We start from the raw sequence: 22,241 nt of genomic DNA, 5'->3' as shown, positions 1-22,241 counted from the left end.
TAGTCAAGACCATGTCTGAATGGAGTAAGAAGATTGTGAACTTTCTAGTTAATGGTTTTCCACCCAAAGAGCTTCATAAGGATATAGCTCAAAAACTGTTAAAAGAGTGTGAACCTTATTCTCCCATTGCAGGAACTCTCTACAAGCTAGGGAAGGAGGATATTCTTAGACGTTGTGCCCGTGAGGATGAGTATTTATACATACTGCAAGAAGCCTACATGGGTATAGCCGGAGGATATTTCTCAGGGGAACTACCTGCTAGAAAGGTGTTGCAATCAGGCTATTGGTGGCCTACCTTATTCAAGGATGCATCAGTTTTTGCAAAAGGATGTGATGAATTCCAACGTTACAAGATCACACAACGAAAGGATAAGATGTCCTTACATCCGGTTAAAGTGACTCAACCATTTGAAAAATGGGGTTTAGATTTTGTAGGCTTAATCAGTCCGGTAGCTAGTAGCACTCAATCTTGATATATTATCGTTGCCACTGGCTATGTGACAAAGTGGGTGGAAGCCAGCGCGACACATAAGACTGATGCAAAGTCGACTACCAAGTTTCTCTTTGAGAACATTATTACAAGATTTGGTTATCCCTTTGAGATTGTGAGTGACAATGGCACTCATTTTATAAATGGAGTGATAAAAGAACTCACTACCAACTTCATGATAGCTCACCATAAGTCCACACCTTATTATCCACAAGCAAATGGCTAAGCTGAGAGTACTAACAAGACCTTAATCTCTATCTTGACCAAAACTGTGGAAGCTCATTGCACAGATTGGGATTTGAAGCTGACATTAGCTCTATGGGCTTATCGTACTTCTTACAAAGTGACTATTAATTGTACACCATTCAAAATGGTATATGGCCAAGAAGCAGTTATGCCATGGAAGTTTGTAATTCCTAGTCTGCGCATAGCTTCACAGGAAGGTTGAGATGGTAACCATTTAGTTGAGGGTTTATATATCCTTAAGAGATTAGATGAAGAAAGACAATTGGCTATGCAAAAGAAATGGTTTGACCATCATCTAAAGAGCAAATATATCAATGTTGGTGATAAAGTCCTTATGTATGGAGTGCGTAACAAAAAGAAAAAGTTAAAATATGCGGGAAAAGGTCCATATAGAGTATGTGAGATCACCCCACAAGGAACCATTCATTTAAAGACTCTTGATGGAGTTGAAACCATTGGATTCCTCAATGGTAGCAAATTTAAAAGATATTATGATTCTTTAAGCCAAGAGGAGCTACGTGCCATCCATCAAAAAAAGACAGCCAAGGCACAAACAAAATTGAAGAAGATACAAGCTCAAGCTGAGGCTAAGGAGCGACAACATCGCATAAGATGCCAACAAGAGTCCAACCTTGGAGTTGCACATGCATTCCACGTTGAAACAGAAGATGATTGGTGGGACTCTGACACACCTCTACAATACCCTATTGAGCTAAATAGCGACTATGGAAAAGTTTTATATAACACCTTATTGGACACGGGTGCTAAGTATAATTTGCTTTTATATGAGGTGTGGTGTCAGTTAGGGAAGCCATCTTATCTGAGAGTATTATCCAAGTCAAGGGTGTCAACAAGAAAAAAAACCACGGTTTTTGGTATCTGGCACACTTCTATCAGTTATGACAACGGGGTTGTAGCTCAAGACTTTTTGGTCATGCCTGTTGGAACTATGGAGGGTAACATAAACCTAGGACGCACGTGGATGATAGCCACCAAATGCACTATTGATTGGGGAATTGGGGGGGTCACAACGCAAAAACCAACTCTTAACCGTGCCACTCAAGCCATAGTCCCTGAGATATTGTCTCTTAAGGAAATAAAACCCAAAACATTGCATGTCCAAGAGGTTGAACCATATGTCCCCATAGCCCAACTCTCTAGAGCTTCAACTTCTGTAATTGAGATAAAGCTTGAGACACACAAGACCCATCCTAATATAACAAAGAAAACATACAAGTGGGTCCCTAAATCTTCTTTAGCGACCATTGATATTGCTAAAAGACAGGAGCCTAGTAAGAGACTTCCCACTCGCCCCAAGAAATGTAAAGAAACGTTGCGTTGGATTCCTAAAAAACTATTGGAAGCCCGAGGTTACAATGAAGGAAATGATCAAATTTGGGTGCCAAAATGTAAATTGTGCTCTTATCTATCACCTGATCCATGTGAACCCAATCCATTAACTCCAAAATGAGTTGAAGATTGCGGAAAGGAAAAAATCACGGAATGCTACACACCTGCTCTAGAGCTAGTTTAGGTACCAAAGAAAGAACAATTTGTTCCACCTAGCACAAGAACGGGGAAGTCAAATTAAGCTTCTTGCTCTTCATGTAGTTCCTATATGGAAATAGAAGCTTCGACACAACCTCCACCTACCATTGTACATATCCATACAAACAAGAAAGAGTTTGCACCTCCCGTTGTAAGTTCACCACCTACAACAACGTTTCAAATAAAATCATGAGAGAGTACCTTACCACCCTTGCAACTAGATGATAAGCATAGGGAGGTCGAAAGCTATTTGTTAAGGCCTTCACCCATAACAACTTGGAACAATTGGTTTCAAAAGATGACGACATCATTCCAAAAGGTATAATCTACCCAAGGGGGGAGTGTTTGTTGACAGTCATCATTCACTCACTCCCCTCTTAACCTCCCTCCCTGCTAACCTCTCAATCTCCCAATCTTAGGAAATGTATATATAAATCCTTATACTCACAAGACAAAAATAAAAAAGTAAAAGAGCAAGAGCCACCAAACAAAAATATGGATACCTACGAGTTCTATACATAACACAAAATCATAAAAACATATTAGGCACAAGGACACGACCCTTATAATATTTGCACTCTAACCATCATCTATTTGTGTGTACAGATATGATTAGTACAATAGAGTCATCCACTCCTAGCTTGGATGAGAGGTACCCTCTTTACTTTGCACAAGTTTTTCACATAGTCTACCTAGTGCTTGCATGTGAATGGGATTTGGTAGATACGCTAGCGTGTGAGAGGAATTTTGAGGAGTTAGAATGGCTGATACGTCTCTTGACCACGACAGATCCATACTTAGTAGAGGACGTCTCTCCGATTGCACAAACTTACCCTCTTGACCAAGATAACTATAAACGTCTAGTGATGTTCTTAGTGAACATTTGTGCCTCTAATGATGAGGAAGAGTTACGTGATTACATGGATGGCACATATGGTCTCACGGATGATGACTTTGTTTATCTTGATGATGATGAGGATAGGGGTTTATCCTTAGGGTTCCCCCCCAATCTCTAGAATATCATATTCCCTTAACTCTCTAGGGGGAGTGCAAATAATTAGGTTAGGGTTCTTTATGTTGTTTGATTGTGTTCAATAAGGATTGGTGTCTCTTCCCACTGATGTGTCTCCTAGAATTATTCTTTGTGTTTTCTAGTATGAACATGTTGTTAATGTTAAAATTTGGACCTTCATGGATTCTTTCTCTCGTTCACTCTTTGAATCAAGCGTGATCATCAACACGAACAGGTGTTTCTTATCCATTAGCATTGTCCCTTGTCTTTTTTTTGCATCCATGTTTGTCTGCTTTAATTGTGATTGGTAGCATAATATTCCACACATTTGCCTAGATTAAACATTAGATTTTATATAATTTTCTGTCATAATCCCTTGTCTAGGTTTTAGAAAGTCTGACTAAGCTAGTTTGACCAAGTTAGAAGTTAGAGATCTTCTCTTAACACCATGGGGAATACCTTCCTAATAATCAATTTTAGATTCTTAATCCGATTTAGACAGCATTGTGTGCAATGTACTAGGGCTTTCTAGTGGGCTTAGTCCCTATTGAATTTTAGCTTAAGTATTGTAAAGGGAGTTTACTAGTGTGATGAGTCTGGGGAGGGTAATAGTGTTATATGACCCCCCAAAGTTACAAAATTAAAATGTTGAAAACGAACCAAAATTATAAATAAAAAAAAAAAAAAAAAAAGTTCCACAATGTAAAATTTTAAGTTGAAAGAGAAATCCCGGCTTGATTTGGTACTTCAGTCACATGTATCGCATATGGTACTAGAGCCCTAGAGGTTCCCAGTGTGGACACTTTTCCTTGAAAAGCAAAAAACCCAAAGCATACAAAATAAGCACACACATCAAAATTGAATCAATGTGAAAAGACTTTGGGGGGTCAAAGAAAAGGAAATAAGTCAGGCGATGATTTCATGAGCAATTCCTTTTATCGTAGCTTAACTACAAGGTCTTCTAGGTATAGCCTCTAGTTAGCCCTCAGACATAAAATACTTGGATCTCGTGATTAAACAACTTAATTGACAGAAAAAATTATTGAGAAGCTTGTCCATGGTATTAATAGTTGACCTCTAGTGCCTTTCGACCGTTAAATTAGCGACCCCATACTTGATTAGTTTTTGACCTTTACAATTGTTTATGTGTTTGATTATATTACAGTTTAATATTTATTGCTGAAAAATTGTTTAATATTTTGTTACCAATCAATTTGTCTGCCTACTACTGCGTATGCTATTTAATTGTGTATGAAAATGCAATTACCATGCCAATTTTGTTTGATTTTGTAGTGACTAAAGAAGGCTAAGGAAATTCATCGCAAATGCTCTTCCACCTCGACGAACGAGCTTCACCTCAATAGCTTTCGAGGACGGAATCTACATCAGAAAGGGGGGCGTGTTAACCCTCACGGACACCTATCACCCACTACGGACACCGTATTATTTATTTGGTAGAGTCATGGACCGGGCTTGTCAGCCCAATAGGTGTGTAGGCGATCGCCGATGAGAGGCGCACCAGTTATCTTATTTTTACATAAGTTTTGCAACGCTCGGCCACTGTGGATGCCTATGTGTGAATGGACCAAACTCTTATAAAAGGTCCATTTGACCTAAAAATCCTCATTCTCTAAGGTGTAAGCTAAGAAGTGCTCTTGCTCCATCTCTGTCTCCTTCTCCTTCTATGTGTGTGTGTATGCTAGAGAGAGAGAGAGAGAGAGAGAGAGAGAGAGAGAGAGAGAGAGTGCGTGTGTGTGTGTGTGTGTGTTTGTGATCGAACATTGCGACGACATCGACAGCAGCGAGGCGTTAGAGCACAACATTGGCAACAGCTCCTTCTTCTTTGCAACACAAGGTCCTTTATGACAGAAGCATTGAGAGGTGAGTGACACACCACTGTTCTTTGAGCTTGCTAGGACTCTCTAGATGTGTGTTTGCAGCCTTTCGAGGCTCGCACACAATGCACAAGCAAGCTCCTAGTCTTTGACATGTACTGCACAGTGTACATCATGGAAGAGCCATAAAGAACGTTAAATGTTATCACTACCATAAAAAGAGACACGTGAAGAAATATTGTCGCGCATTACAACATGAAAAGGGCAAAGAAAAAGCGAAGTCCGACACACCTAAAATCATCTGAAGATAGAAGAACTTAACATTATTGAGTCTCTAGTTGTTGAGATTGTTTCTGATGTGACAAAGCCATCAAATGTATTGATCTTTACCTCATATTTGACTTCTGATGATGCATTGTTAGCTCTTGACAAGTGGTATGCTCATAATTGGATAGTGAACTCAAGTGCTAGCTTTCATGTGACTCCTTAAGGAGTGGTTCTCCACATACATTGCTACATATGATACAGTGAAACTTGGAAAGTCTTATGAGTTCGATATATGACGTATTGGAACCATAAAACTTTGTATGCGTAATAGCACCGAGTTTATGATGCAGCATGTCAAACATGTACCCAAAATGACAAAGAGCTTGATGTATATCGGGCAATTAGATAACTTGGGTTACACATGGTTCTTGGATCATCAAGAAATAAAACATGGTCATGCTTAAAGGCTTGAAGTTTGGCTCATTGTATTCACTCTATGTCTCTTCAATGAAAGACAAATCTATTTGTGTAGCCAAGCTACGGTCTATAGATGTATGGTATAGCTTGGAACATATGAGTAAGAAAGAAATGAAAGTATTGCAATGTTTTGGTTATATCCCTCTGTTAGATTACTCTGACTTGTCTTTATGCGAGCATTGCATTTATGAAAAAAAGACTAGGTTGACCTTAGTGCCTTTAGATAAGGAGTTAGGAAGCCCTCTAGATCTTGTTCATAGTGACTTATGCAAACATATGCATATTAAGTCTCTAGGGGGTACTATACTTCCTAGCATTCATAGATGACTTTAATAGGAAGGTATGGGTTTATCTCTTGAAGCAAAAGATCGAAGTATTTAGTGTCTTTGAAAAGTTCTTGACAATGGTAGAAAACCAATCAGGTAGAAACCCTAAAGCTTTGCGAATTGACAATGGAGGTGAGTACATCTCCTCTTAGTTCAAGGACTTCTACGATGAACGAGGCATTAGAAGGCAGTTCACCACACCTTACACACCTACTCTGAACAGTATAGCAGAAAGGGTGAATAGAACTCAGTGAAACAGATTGAATATTGCTAAGTAAGATTTGCGGTTGTTGTCTCACCACCAGTTATGCAAAATGCTAGGCGTCCTAGTGATGCACCTTCCACTAGTACATAGACAAATGTTGCTCTAGAGAGAGCGAAATCCAATTGTCAACCACTCAAAGATCTAATCGTATATCTCATGCACCTGAGCGTTTTCAACTAGGATTAGATTATTTGTTAGTCATTGACTAAGGTGAGTCCGCTTGTATAAAGAAGCTATTTAGATGTAAGATAGCATGAATTGGGAGCATGTTATGCAATCTGAGTATAATTCGAGCTTAGCCAATGAGACTTGGGAATTGAAAAAGTTTCCATAGGGTAAACAAACATTACCTTGTAAATGGGTGTACAAGAAGAAGTACACAACAAAAGATCCCGAGCCTAAATATAAAGCTAGATTGGTTGCTAAAGGATTCAAGTAGAACAAGGCCATAGATTTTCATGAGATTTTTTTCTCAAGTGGTCAAGATGACTGCATTGTGTCTTATGCTTGTTTTAGTAGCCATTGATGACATTGAATTGGTTCAAATGGATGTGAAGATGGTGTTTCTTCATGGGGATCTTGAAGAAGATTACATGATGCAGCCGAAAGGTTTTGAGATAAAGCTTGAGAAGCCAATAAGGGTATAACTAGTGTGTAGACTCAAGAAAGCTTCATATGGACTAAAGCAAAGCTCAAGGTAGTGGTACATTAAGTTTGATAAGTACATTCAATCCCAAGGTTATGTATGGAGCCAAGAGGATCATTGCTCGTACAGAAGGAGGTTAAATGATGATTCCCTCATCATTCTAATCTTGTATGTGGATGATATGCTTATAACCAAGAAGTCAAAAGATGAGATTGCACTTCTCAAGGATACCTTAAGCAAGCAGTCTTCCATGAAAGATTTGGGTGATGCACATTACTTTCTTGGTATGCGTATCAAGAGAGATCGTAAGCGTGGAATACTTGAATTATCACAGCAACATTTTAACATGCAAAGGGGAAAGCATTGAGTACCCCAATGGCTACATATGTAAAGCTTAGCAAGAATGATTGCAAGAAATCTGATGCTGAAAAGGTAAAGATGAAAAAGGTGCCATATTCAGCAATCAAAATTCTCGTGTACACCATGGTTAGCATGCAATTAAACATTGCATTTACAGTGGGAGTGGTCAATAGGTATATGGCAAATATGAGCAGAAAGCATTGGGAAGCAGTGAAGCATATCTTGAGATACATCCAAGGTTCATCCAACAAGTGCTTACGCTTTGGGAATAGTGATGCATCCATAGTTGGACACATTGATTCTGATTATGCGGGTTGTGTGGACATTATGAGAACCACATCTAGCTACATTTTCTTGTTTGCTATAGAGACAGTCTCTTGGAGATCGTGTCTCCAAAATTGCACTTTGTCTTCCACAATTGAGGCTGAGTATGTTGCAGTTTCTAGTGCCAGCAAGGAAGTTGTGTGGTTATCTCATCTAGTGGGAGACCTTTTTATACACTAGACTCCAGTGTTACATTGTGACAACCAAAGTGCAATAGCGTTAGCAAAGAACCCCATGTTTCATCCAAATCAAAACACATCAAGGTCAAGTATGATGTATACAAGATATTTTGACTAGCAAACGCATTGAGTTAGCCAAAGTCCACATGGATGAGAACCCAATGGATGCTCTGACAAAGAGCCTATCTTCAAAGTGGTTTGTACATTTCATAGTGATGATGGGCATAGGATGAAGCTATGGTCATTCTTCATACTTGTATAGTTGTACATACTAACCTTTACACTTATAGCCATTTGGGCCACATCGGCCTTCAAGTGGGAGATTGTTAGGGTTCAGGCCAAGTGGCCGGATGTCCATCACTAACCATACCTTATTCTTTGGATAATATAGAAGAATAAAGAGTGGTGAGTTATCTTCTCACACTAAGAGATTCACCAAACATTGTCTCTGTTGCACTGCACCACACTCGCACTCACACGCACACGCACACGCACACGCTCCCGTGTTCACTCACATAGAGACGGACTCTATACTCAAGCTCTTGGCTATGGAAGAAAATCCAAGCCAATGAAAGTTTCTTCTTCTCTGTCTCTACTATTCTATTACAAAGCTATGCTAAGAGCTTGTCCATGAGCAAGCGCACACAGATTGTTAATTTTCTTGCTTGAAAAATATTTCTTTTCACCCTCATTTTCCTCTTTTCCCAGAGTTCCTTTCTCCCCACCAATAGGGTGTTTAGGATTTGGGAAGGAAAGTTATACCATGGAATCTTGAAGAACACCATATTCTTGATTCAAAAAAGGCTCCGCAAGAGCACAAGCATGTATTTGTAACAAAGCTCTCGTTTGAGAGGATTATAATACAAATCCTTTTGGATGTGGATGCGCTCCAAGAAAATGTGTATTCTTTTTTAATTATGTGCATGATTTTAGTGTTTTTAATGTGTTATTGTGTAAAGAAATTAGCGTGACACAACCTATAATCTCCTTGTGCTATCTTTCTCTTAAGGATAACTCTCTCCTCTCATAGTTAAATTCTGTTGAATTTGAAAGTACGCATTAGATTCTTTGACATTGGTATCAGAGATAGGTTTCTCTTTTCTTGCCTAAGAAGAAAGGTCCTTGAGTAACCTATTAAATGTTGGAGTTGTTCATTGCAATGCAATCCCATTGCAATAAGGTAAGTGGGATTGGGATTTATTAACTTGGTTTGTATGCTTGTTTACAGGGTACGGGGGACACCATTACGATCTGTGGTCTTAATAATGGAGTCTTTCAAGACTTGCCTAAGGCATAACCGTTACTGAACTATTAGTCGCTCGATAGGAATCGGTGCCAACCTCACATTGTTAAACCCACTCCACTAGTGTTTGCAATAAATAATATTTTAAACCACAGGTGTAGTTACTCGAGTGCTAATTTTCAAGAGATAAGAGTAGTAGCATCCCCACAATTTTTTAGCATCGAGAATCACTTACCATCCCCATACATACTACATCACATGTAACTTTGGTCGCATGGGTCATATTTGACCTCCGAGGGACGATAACAAAATCTCTCTCTCTCTCTCTCTCTCTCTCTCTCTCTCTCTCTCTCTCTCAAGTGAGCACTTGGCAAGCACCTCCACACACACACAGAGAGAGAGCTAAGAAGGGGAAAGGTAAAGACTTAACGCCCACTAATCCCAACCTCATCAACATGACGTTGGAGGAAGTGATAAGGCGACGAATGCGAGGCTCACATGTGAGGGTTTTTGACCTCAAAGATCGGGATAATGTTGATGAAGAAGAGAAAGAGCTCATCATGGGATTGATGAGTATTGATCCACAGACACAGAAAAGCATGGAGAGTAGGTAAAAAGAGTGGAAACAATGGGGAAGCATCAAAGGAAAGACCTCTCGTACTGTCCTTCCCCCTCTATCGAGGTGAAGAGAGACTCTTTGAAAAGGAGACCCACCTTAAAGAAGACTGGAATTTTCTTTGTTTTGATGACCTTACTCTTTCAAAGCTTGCTTGCACGAAGGAAGTCATGCTGGAAATTAGGGAAGGGAAAGATGGCCTTCTATAGAGATGGGAGGGGTGGTGATTGTAGAGCGACACTCTACATGAGAGGAGGGCGAGACCTATGGACCAAACTTTATGCTAGGGATCTGCTCGCAGAGCTTCTAGCAGTATGTTCAACCGTGCCATGTGTGAGGGCTTGCTTGATACTTGGAGCTTATCTACTATTGCACCTATCTTCAAATCACGAGACCCTATGGAGCTTGGGAATTATCGCACTATCATGATTGGACACACATTGACATGGTTGTACGCTTCCATTCTTGAGCAGCTGCTAAGTACATGGGCAGAGAGGAGGGTATACGCACAACCAGGCAAGTAGGGTTCAAGAGAGGTTTTTCTACTCTTGACCGCATCCTAACACTCAGAGCCCTTATTGAGGAGGGCAGATCACATGGGAGACGAATCTATTGTAGTTTTATAGACTTGCGCAAAGCATTTGACACAGAACCCAGACATGATTGATGCGCAGACTACAGGAGATGGTAGTACCTACATAGCTGATCCGGGGGATTATGGCATTATACAAGTCAGTAGTGGGGCATGTACGCACTTCAGAGGGGCTATCTACATTAGTTCACTCCACTATCAAAGTGAAGTAGTGTTGCCCACTCTCTCCTACTCATTTGGTATGTATGTGGATTGGAGAGAATGTTATCACAAGTTTAGTTTCAGGAGCCTCGGACGAAGCTCTCGCTCTTTGACACTTTGGTGGCTTCCGCACTGCTCTATGGATCTGAGATATGGGGACCTTCATTGGACCATCATGGGAGGTCGGGTCGTACTGATGGATGGGGGGACATGGAGAAGCCTCTGGTCTCTACGATCTTGCGGCTTATTAGAGCCAAGGCTTCAACACCACGTGACATTATCCGAGCACAACTAGCTGCCCCCCCCCCACTAGTGGTTGAGGTGCTCACCAGATCAGTCTCCTTTATACACGGCCTGTGGGACCTTCCCAGAGACAGATATGTCCGCCTAGCAATTGAGTCCTTCCGATAATTAGCCATGCAGGGAGATACAGCATGCCGGTATTGGGAGATGACATCATGGTTTCAGGCACATGGGTTCAGCATGGACAGATTGCCCCCCTTCCAGTACTCATTCGATACACCCTCTCTGACTACTACATAATCCGAGATCACTAGACTCATCTGCCAAGACCTAACTCAGCTAGACACCAGGAGAACAGATTCAACCGGCACAAGAGTTGGGTACGAATATGGCTTTCTATAGAGAGCATCTTCTCTAGCTTACAAAGGACGACTTTGTGACAAGACCCAAATACATGGATACCCACTTGTCTCATGGGATAGGATGTGTTATTGGCCAGATACACACATCTTCACACCACCTTCGGGTCGAGATTGGGAGATACAACAAAGTGCCAACAGAGGCTAGGACATGCCCCTTGTGTCACATGGAGCCTGAGACGGAGTTGCACTATACATGCCACTGCCCAATCTACTATGAGATACGAGGCCACTCATTGCCTGTTCAGAGAAGGCTTTGGACCACTCGGTATGAGGACGAGATGCTTGGGATTGTTTTTTCTCAAGCTACGCAGACACAGAGAGAGCCTAATGAGAGGAGAGGCTAGCCAATCTCAAAGACAAATCACAGACTTCTTTAGAGTAGACATTGGACACCTGGAGGAGCTACTACCACACCAGAGGCCACATTCTCCTCACACCAAAAGCACATTGATCAACCGAGCGACCGAGCTAGGGAAATCCAAACGCCCACAACTACGGAGGACTACACAACATCGACGGAGGCTGCATCAAAGAATTCAAATCACTTGGCCAGACATGCACGACGCACGGTCAGACTACTGACCATAGAGAAGATTGATGAGAGCCGCCATCGACTGATGTTGGATCTCCTCTGCTTTAGCTCTTTTGGAGGATACACCCACACTGCATTATCCACTCACTTCACCCCCTACCCATAAACTACACAAGTCCAGCTAGCTGCTTAGCTCACATCTAGCAATTTAGGATTCTATAATATTTTTATTTGTTACTCAAACTTTGTATCAAATCCACCACATTGTAACTTTCTGGTCTCATAGGTCACTTTGGCCTTTTGAAGACGTTAATATAACATTTCATTTCATTTCATTTCTCACTGCATTGCTGAAGATCCACATAAGGAACAAACAAAATTCATAGCCCCATTCTTTCAAAGGTAAGTTGGGCATATAACAGAAGCTATTGCCATTCCATGCCAAGATAACTGTGAAAGATGAGCTTTGTCTCCTCCTCTAGACACTGGATATTCCATGTTCCTGTCTACTTTAAGGGAAGATCCAGATGCTGCTCTTCTGAATGGTTTACTCACCTCGAAGATGAAAACCAGAGGCTGTGTTTTTGGATGGTTTAACATGGTTTGCAAGATTCTTCTACAAAGAAGAAGCTTGGCCTCAAGACACCATACATCATTCTGTCGCTAGGACTACAAGATAGACAAGGCTTTGATAGAAGTCTGGGCAATTATAGCCTCCCTTATTCCACTATGCACAGATCAAAGTGTTCTCTTTCCAATTGTTTCCTCTCTACATTGGGAACATCTCACATAAAGCCTGTAAAGCATTTTCCATACTCCGTAGTGCACACTGGTATCGGGTTTCCAGTCCCTTCCCAAATGTTGCCCTGCCAACACAGCAATCAGCACTCTACTCATTCCACCGCACTAAAGTTGCTTTGCTTCAGAGTGTTCCCCAAAATGAAGGCTTTGCTTAGCTTCAGAGTGTTCCCCAAAATGAAGGCCATTAAGCTGGCATCAGTGTATATCAGACTTTTATATGAGCCAGGCAAGCCCGCCCAGGTCTTCCACTGAAAGCATGTCTTTTTAAATTTTCGGAGCAATTAGAATGATTTTCTAATCAGTTGATTTTCTTGGCCAGCGTGCTTTCAGAGTAATTAGAACGATATTCTTGGCCAGCATCAGTTGATGTATGTCTGCAAAAAATATCAGCGACATAATACATATCATTTTGGAAGAGGCCTGGACATATTTCTATCTGCAGCAAGTTATCTCCTTGAGGTACTTACTTCGACATATGCAGTGGTCATTTGAATCCACTCAAAGATGTGCCTGAAACAGGTTTCCCTTTAAGCTGATTAGAAGGTGCCTGTGCCTTGCCTGAAAGGCGTTTAAACACCTCCTGATCTTCTGATCTTGTTGGGCTTATAATGGGCAAGCTCATATGCCCCAAACTTGACAGCTTTTTTATCCCATTTGACTGTTGATTATACAAGGTCTGAGGAGAGTCCATGGCACTCGATAAAGTTGAACTTATGTTTGGATCCCCATTAACTTTACAACTTGTATCAAATAGCATTAGTCGGGACATAGCAGAGTTCCCTAGTGACCCCTTCAGTGTCGATCTCTCAGTATTCAGATGATTCTTCTCGGGTGCACTACATGCCCCAATCTGAGTACTGTTGGATTGCATTATCATTCCTTCTGCCCCTGAAGGCTTGGTGTACAAATACACTTTTGCCTGACCTGCCTCAAGTTTGGCTGAGTCCGCAAGTTTAGAAGTGGCAGACACCCTTGTGGATTGACCACCGACAGCTAAAGGTGTGGACAAGGACATCTTATTTTTCTCAATGGTTGAACCTGAGGTAGCGACTCTAGTACTTCCCTCAAATATCTTGACTTCATTTCTCTGCTTTGAATCTAGCCTTGAAGCTCGTGTACCTGATGTTGAAAGAGGTGTCTTGTCAGTTTTCATTGCTGGGTGAGGACTGGCCAGTTTCAGTTTCTGAACATTTCTGCTTGAGACTCCAGCACCACCACCGCTTCCTTTCTTTAAAAAAGTTCTTCCTTCCTGCTTAGGCTCATTTACAGTCTTCAGCATTTCTTTGGAAGGTAACCTTTTTAGCCTTTTATCCAAGAGTAAGCCTGAACCTGAGCCTGGGAGAAACCCTTGCTTCTTGTCAACAATGGTAGAGTTCTCCTTTTTACCAATAAAGGATGGTCTACTCGTCTGCATGTTTCTATTGAAAACTGCAGAAAACACACGATTGCTCTTGATAGGAGGAGATGTGGTTCTTTGGGGACTCTTAAGAGTTCCAGCTTTCATGGATGATTGGGATCCATTGCTTGCCTTTCCCGTTTGTCTCAATATAGATGAGGTTGAGCTTCTGACCGGTTGGCGTATGGCACCTTTTGGAGAACTTGACAAGGTATGTTCCTTGAGATGTCGAGCCAACTGCGAAGAAGATATATTGCCCTGAGAATCTCTCAGTGAATTCCTGCTTTTCCTACTTGCAGCGGGGGTAAGCTTCAAACTTGAAGACTGTGAGCTCATTTGTCCTCTTGGATTCAATGAGTTGGCATTGCTACGACCAACAAGGTTGCTGCGAGCAGCAATTCTTGACTGTCGTTGAGCCTTGAGTTTGTCTAAACGCCGCTTTTCTTCCTCCTCCTGCAAGAGATAGAAACATCATCACACCATTACATATTGTGTTAAAGCAGAACTTGGCATAACATTGACATGTTGGATAATATGAGGGAACCCATTGAAGCCATCTTGTTCTCTCACTCCGTAGAAAATTACTTTCACAAGAGTAGAAGTTTGATAACAAAAACCTGAAAAAAATCCTAAAATAATGAAATTCTTTTTTGCAGAACAACATAAAAGAAAAAGGAATAATTTCCCGGCATAGGACGCGTTGGTAGTTGCTTAAGCAATTAGAAGACAAATCGAGTTGCAGTGGAAACTTGAGCTCTATGTATGTATGAATGCACTTTGTTGAGAACATTCCATAATAAGGTTGATTGGAAAAAAAGCACATTGCTGAGTGTAACACTTCTCACAATCAATACTTCTTTACCTACAAACAAGATAGTATGAAACGCTGACGATGTGCCTGAATAAACAAGGAAACATCCCTAAAAGACTCCCATTTCTATAAAATTATATACAAGTAGAAATGGCTGAATTTCAACAATAGATGCCCATAACACGTGTGACTTATAATCTAGTTACATGGGGAGCCCATCTTCAACATGTTAGGGAAAAATGCAATGTTAGAAGAGGGGGCCTGTTTTTAACAGCTTCATCTTCTAACAGAATTCCTTTTTTTGGCTTGAAAATTAGGTGCCTGTTGGGCATTTCTTCGACGGTGTCAAGAATGACGGAAACGAAGTATCTTAGCCATGGGGTAAAGCTTCTTTCAACAGAGCCTACAAAAGCATATTGACAGGCGAAGCTTTCTATTTTCCTGCAGCTGCTATCCTTGACTTATTAAACTAGAGCACCTTAGGAGTAAAACATAAACAAACCCTAGTCCACCATAAAGGAAGCAAATGTTGGAGGTAAAGACTGCACTTCCATGTCCTTGTTCAGAAGCTGAAGTGCTGCTAATAACACTAAGCATAGGAAACAGTGAGGGACTAAATAGGAAACGACGACAGACTAACTAGAGGGCACACTAACGAACAGCAAGAGGTTAAACATGACTAACTTGCAAATAATCACAAAAAAATATAATCTATCTAGACGCACAAGAACAGGAGGATGAAGGAAAGCTTTCACAGTAACGCGTCTAACCATAGCAATTATATAATGCAAATTATTGAAGCAGTGAAAAAAGCACCTTTTCTTTCTTGCTTTTGAGCAAGTCAGCCTTGTACATCCGCAGTTTATCTGCCCGCAGCTGTGCCTCAGTCTGCAGTCTTGCTCTTTCTGGCCTTGTCACCTTGGCCAGATCGACTTTCCTTCTATCTAAGTCTTCTTTGATAGCGTTCAGCTTTCCTTCTCTTTCTGCCCTCTTTGAGCTACATGCATTGTCTCTAAGCTTGGCTTCTCTTTTCTCGTTATAGTGATTCAAAAAATTCTTCACCCGCTCCTGAGAGGGCTCAGAACCCATTAATGTTTTCTGAGAATCCATTGATGTTTTATGCGATTTGAGAAGGGTTGCATGTTTTCCAGAATCACGAAGCTCAGCGTCGAAGTTCAGTACATCACTTGTATTTCTAGAAGGTTCATGGTTCCGTTGCCTGTGCAACATTAACAAGTCATCTGGCTCATGTCTCGAGGAGACTACTGAGTTGACTCGGAGCGCTTGCTTAGACATCTTATCATAAATTTGGTTGCCTTGTAGTTCAGACTCGATGGCTGGCTTCATTCTATGTTCTCCGGTGACAGCAGGGGAACATGCAAAGAAGGAATCATCTATCACCTTCATCTCCCCGACGACTTTTTGTTTGCAGTGAGTTTCTGGCTCCTGAAATTCCAATCGCTTCTTTGATCTACTGCCAATGCTATCATCCCTGCATTGCTCGAACAAAAACAAAGCCTTGTCATCTGAAACTTCTCTAAAAGATTTCTGCACATTCGGTGTAGTTTCATAGGCTTGGTGCAGGGCAAAACTTCCATTTAAGTGTGGTACATCATTTTTTTGTAAAAGAGTAACCGAAGCGTCAGTTAGTGCAGCATCATCCCTGCAACTTGGTACTTCAGAAAACTCACTAAAGTGGGTTCTTCCAATAAACCCTGAATCCACCTCTGCTACCTTAAGCCTGTTCTTTCTAAACTCTGCAGTACTAGATACCCCCTGTTTCAGGCCATATGCAACCAGACCTTTGGAAGCATAATCATCCTGCAAAACCTCGAGTGCTGCCTTTGATGAGTCAGACCTCTCTAGTGTTGAATCTGTCATGTCACTGCTGCTATCCTTCTCATAACCATGTGTGAATGACTCGTCACTTTTAACATCCTGTGTGGCCATCCTACCTTTCTTCTTGCCTCTATGCCCAATTTGGAGCTTCTTCAATATTGGGAATCCATTCATATCCAGTGATGGAGAAGTCTGTTGGTTCGCTTGTATCTCATGACTTGTAACACCCGCAGAGTAGCAGAATAAACCTGTGGCTGAAGGAGACATATCAGAAAAGGCAGTGAAACTCTGTTGGCTACCTGGACTATATCCATAATGATAACCGTTAAAGGTTGCAGAGGGGCCATTCCTGTCAATGTACATGGCAGGCCAGCCTTGGTATACAGCTGCAGAGTTCGACCAATCCGAAAACTGGCCAGATGGATTTAGATGGGCATGAAATGAAGGAAGCTGTTGTTCATACTGTATTTTTAAACTTGGATCCTCAGAGTTTATGGCTCTACTAAAAACCTTCTGATCCCCTTCCACACTAGGATCACCTACTGTCTTTAAAAGAACTGCGTCATTTTCATCGCTTTTTCCCTCGAGAGGCTCGCCCTTTTCCATGGACTTTAAAATACTAACACAAGCAGGGTTTAGCAGAGCCCAAGAAATGTCTTGATCTATCAAATTTAACTCCCCAATGCAAAAACCAGCAATCTGTCGTTTTCTGCACAAGGTTACAAAGCTGCAGCAAGCATCCCTGCACAATGTTAAAGTTTAAGGTCAAATGCAGTAACCCTAAACCCAATTTGACCAAAACCTAACATCAGTCCTGATTTACCGTAAACGAGGAGCTCCAAAGCATTCAGCAAACATTATTAATTGCAACAATGGCACCAACTCAAATCCTGCGGCTGCTGCACGAGCAAACGCCATACCTTGCTCTTTCTGCAAGACCAAGCGGCGGGCCTGTAGAGCTCTCAATAGCTGTTGCCTGAATTAAAAGCCAGACGCGACAATGAGACTCTGAAGGTGCGGAATTACTCAAACCAGCAATCTGGAAAAAAGAGCTCAAAATGTTCCTACTTCGAGTTTGTGCTGATCGCTCCAGAGTCATTTTCAGCAGAGTCCTGTCTTATCTGCAGTGAGAACAACTTTAGTCAAGTTTTTCTTAGGACGCCTGGAAGTTGAACCCGGGGCAGCGGGAGTTTTGGGGGGATTGGGGGGGGGGGGGGGGAGGGATGTGGTGGTGGTTTGTTGGGGGTTTTAATTCTAACATCAGTGTGAAGGAAGCCATGTAAGAAATGGATACAGACTTACCTTTTTAAGAGGTCTGGGTTTTCCAAATGGAGATAAACTCTTCTCACCTGTTAGCAGACATGTAAGTCTTTCACTTTCTAATTGAAGAAAGGCTACCACAAAATTACTGAGCAGAATTCTGCAGATTGGGAATGCATGTGTATATCAGCAACACCCATAATGATTAGGATTCTTAAACAGTCACACAAAAGGAAAATTTAAAACTCATTCCAGAACCGTGTATTTTTCATGATGCATTTCAGTGGTGCTTATCCAGAATAAACAAACCTAATGCAATCTGACATGATAACTGTAGAGGAGACTTTCAGTTTAAATGTTGAAACTCGGCCGACTTTCAGATAGAATGTTGGAACTAGGCAACTCCTTATATGGATTATGCCATGTCCCTTTCTGCTTCTAACAAATCCACAGCTTGCAGGACTACACCTTCGTGTTTGCCCAATGACAAACACGAAACCTGGAATATAGCATGTGGTCTCACATGTCTGCCATTGCACACAAGAGTCCAAGAAACCTTGTGGAAAATACTTGGGGCATCTTATGGACAATAATTCCACATGAAGAGGACCACATCAACAAACTCAGCTTACCCAACACAACCAAGCACTCTCATAGAAATATGGCCCCTCTCTGATGAGAATCTACCAGGGTCTCGTAAATCACAATTCGCTCTGTTTGACAAGTTCAAAGTCCCACCCAATGGTTTCCCCTTGAGCTTTGCCTTTTTGCGGAAATAATGTCTGACTGCAGGCAAAGTAGGAGTTCCAACATATTTCCAAACCCCCTCCCCAATCTAACCCCACGCTTCTGCCAATTGCAGATTTATCAATTAACTGATCTTGTTTATCAATCTAGGCAATGCACAAAGTACACCCCCACTCACCACAACTCAAATTGAGCAGCGTAGAGAAGATTACATCAGGAACCACTCATGGAGCCAACCAGGCCCTCAAGTCCAGCTCTACATTGCAATAACTGGTGCAGACCCAACTGGGTTCCATTGGCCTTCAGGCATCCACTGATGCCCCGGGCACCAGAACCCCATTGAGGAAGGAGAGCCCTGGCCATTGTGGGTAGAATCTGACTGTTCCCGGGTTAAAGGCTAAACAAGAACAAGAGTGACACTATGCAAGCCGCAATGGTCAGACTCTAGATTACCGTACATTTCTTTTGAAGTGTTGAGCTTGACAGCTCAACAAGTTGTTCGTACTCATGGCCCCGTACCGGCTAGCCACTTACACTTGATAGCAAAGTTGGGAGCTGACTCCTACCACCACTGTATGATCAGAAGGATTCTAAAGCTTGGTTTGGCTCATTAATCCTTACCTGCCACCCCTTTCAAGACAGTCCACATAATGGGCCTACTAGCATATACTCTCCTATGCTATGTTTGTTATGTTAACAGCAGCACTACAAACACGGACACCACTTTAGCATATAAATTAGTATGAGATACGGCTGCAAAATACAAAATTTGTAAGACCTTATGCTTATGGTCCAATAGTTTCTCTAGAAGATGACAACATCATTCAAGTTTACATCCCAATAGCAAAATTGGTATTTATCCCTGTGAAGTTTATAGCAGCACATCCTTAAGACTTTAAACAAAAAAGACTGCCAGCATAGCACAAAAGAGAAGAAACAGGGACGCAGTGCATGGGGGAAGGGGGGGGGGAAAGAGGCAAGGCAGGGAACATTGAATAATCCAAGCTGGATTTCAAGACAGAGACTTAATTTGCTCAATAAAAGAAGGCCGAGGCCATTGCATCTCTTTCCATGGAATCTAGATAAGCAAAATCTCTGAAATATACAAAGTGACGAGTCTATATTACAGTTGCAAAAAACCTGATCAGCATACCCAGAAGATAGATTGAGGAGGATTCATCCAATAGAGGGTCTTCAACCTGGAGCAGTACAAAAATACAGCTATTAAATAATCTAAACATCCGCAGAAAGAATTTCACCCTACAGAGATAGGGAAAGCACATTTACTTTTGCCGCAGTCAGAGTTTGCATTTTTATGGTCTCCTCCAATTGAACTAGCTCCATCTCAATGGTATTGCCCCGCTCAATCACTAACGGTGAGCTAACAAACCTCACAAATCTGATTTTACAAGCTCTTGTCAAATGCAGTCATAAGCTTCTTGCATGTTTATTTCAGTAACAGAAGGCATTACATGATACTAACAATAATTAAGAGATGCAATCTATATTGATTTTGATGCATAAATTTACGCATTCAACATTTGTAGACATCTGATACCACAGCCAATAAATAAGCGACAACACTCCCAAAACCAAAGATGCCACAAGACCCATCTAATGTTGTTTCTGATCTAACCTCTCAACTGTGCCCTTGGTGAACCAGGGAGCCTTGCTTCGAGCAGGGGGTTCAAGCTTGATGGAGTAGCCACCCTTAGCAAGCTGTTCTTCAGCTGCTTGTAAATGTAATAAAAATGGTTTGAGTAGTCCAGATGTCATTCTCTCCGTCACATCCCTTGCAACTACAAACAGTTCATATCTGTGCAATCAAAAGAACGCCCACAAACATAGTTAGCTTGTTACAACAGTCTCTAGTAAAAGTAAAATTGATATGTGATGAATTAGTACCCTTCGTGCCTACAATAGTCAAGGACTTAGATGGAGAACAGAGAGCTTCAGATAATGAGGGATCAAACCTTGTGCGCGTAGGCGTAAGCTGGAAGATGGCATGATCCAGGGCAGTCTGCAAATCCATTTCGTGAGGAGATAATTTCCTGTGCCCGTTCTCTTTGAAGGTTTCTCAAATTACGTTGTTCAGCATCAAGTCTGTTGAAGAGAGAGACGCCCCAAACATCCAGTTTGGGAAGCCAAGATTGTGCGTTCTAACAAGAGGTGAAGAAGGCTTGTTACATAAGAGTATGCTTGCAGATGCTGAAAGCTGCAAAAATTTTGCCATTCTGTGAAGGAAGCAGTTAGCTCGCCAGCACACCAGTGGTGCGTTTGCATTTTGATGAGGCGAAATAAAAAAGCGTCTCTCTCTCTCTCTCTCTCTCTCTCTCTCTCTCTCTCAAAACAAACGAGTCTGGGCTACACGTGGGGTTCAAGCATGGAAGACAGAGTGCGTGCGAGAAAGAAGGGCTTTGAACGAAGGGACGACAAAATATTGCTGCTCAATCGCTGTCAACCTTTCCTATTCTTCAACCAACAAGTGCCATGACCAACGATCTTTCTGCTCCTTTCCCTCAAGTATCACCTAATCGAAGTTCAAGCTGAGGGAGCAGATTCTCAGCCTCTTGTGCACATCAAGCTCTGCTGCAGCTTTCAAGAATGGACCTTACAAGCTCAGGCTATAGCGGCCCTTCTCTCCTCTTCTTTCTCAAGTGTCAAAGCTGCCGCCTGCGTCGGTGAAGCTGCCATACCCTGCTACTGGAAAGAGCTGTAAATCATGCCTTTGCCACATGCCCATTTCTCCTCAGATATGCGAAATGCAGGATCAGCTCGTGAGGGAATTTTGCTAGCATTATCACCTGGACGAGTTCTGTGTGCGAGGAGGGGGCAGAGAATTGCGGGAGAGAGAGAGAGAGTGTGTGTGTGTGTGTGTGTGTGTAGAGAGAGGCAGATGTCGTCGCTCTCTCTCTGTATGAATGAGTTTGGGACGAGCAACTACATTTATGTGCGACAGCTCCGCATAACAAAGAACTGAAAGAGAGGCTTTTGCTTGGGATTCCATCACACCAAAGTGGCATTGTCATCTAAAGCAACATCTTTGCATGCAGAGATTTGCAGTGACAAATATATACTCCATGATATGGTGATTTGGTGAGTGTGCAGTTATTGGGGCGCATTCCCATAAGGGACGGTTGCTTTTTGTGGAGCTTCATCGAGTGAACGTGTGAACTACAATTCAAAAAATACACTAAATCAACCTATAATATCTTTGTAATCTATGGGCAAGCTAAAAATTAATCTTGATTCAAGGGGTCTTCTAACATTGGGTCTACAAAACAAGAGTTGGTCTGCCTCCCACTTATAAATAGTGATGCCTACAAATAGCAACGCAACTCACTACTAAAACATAACATGAGCTTCTATGAAAGCATGCCAGTTTCGACAGTATGTTTTACAGCTATCAGAGAGACGTACACGTTGTGGTTGCATCACAAGGAGTCCATACATAATGGTTGCATTTGACTCTCTCTCTCTCTCTCTCTCTCTCTCTCTCTCTCTCTCTCACACACACACACACACACACACACGTCGAGGATATATATTGATACCTTGCATGA

At 41.7% G+C, this 22,241-nt stretch overlaps 1 protein-coding gene across 2 annotated transcripts; it reads right to left on the bottom strand.

Moving 5' to 3' along the window:
- Positions 1–12,133: 12,133 nt before the first annotated feature.
- On the bottom strand, positions 12,134–21,687 carry LOC147446760 (uncharacterized). Of its 2 annotated transcripts, XM_086525935.1 has the most exons (10): positions 20,652–21,687; positions 20,315–20,494; positions 19,966–20,077; positions 19,832–19,877; positions 17,974–18,020; positions 17,740–17,792; positions 17,495–17,647; positions 15,649–17,413; positions 13,093–14,474; positions 12,134–12,999 (listed from the first exon to the last, which is right to left on the bottom strand). In XM_086525935.1, exons 1-9 carry the CDS (start codon positions 20,708–20,710, stop codon positions 13,110–13,112), a joined length of 3,780 nt encoding a protein of 1,259 aa, XP_086382061.1. In that variant the 5' UTR covers positions 20,711–21,687; the 3' UTR covers positions 12,134–12,999; positions 13,093–13,109. The 2 variants fall into 2 exon arrangements, with proteins under 2 accessions (XP_086382061.1, XP_086382060.1); XM_086525934.1 differs by having other exon boundaries at positions 12,134–14,474; positions 20,652–21,686.
- Positions 21,688–22,241: the final 554 nt, after the last annotated feature.

The sequence above is a fragment of the Adiantum capillus-veneris genome, chromosome 12, assembly GCF_014529385.1.
Source record: "Adiantum capillus-veneris isolate H3 chromosome 12, ASM1452938v2, whole genome shotgun sequence".
In the NCBI taxonomy this organism is placed as follows: Eukaryota; Viridiplantae; Streptophyta; class Polypodiopsida; order Polypodiales; family Pteridaceae; genus Adiantum; species Adiantum capillus-veneris.
The sequence above is the reverse complement of the archived record's forward strand: the minus strand, read 5'-3'. Positions and strand labels throughout refer to the sequence as shown.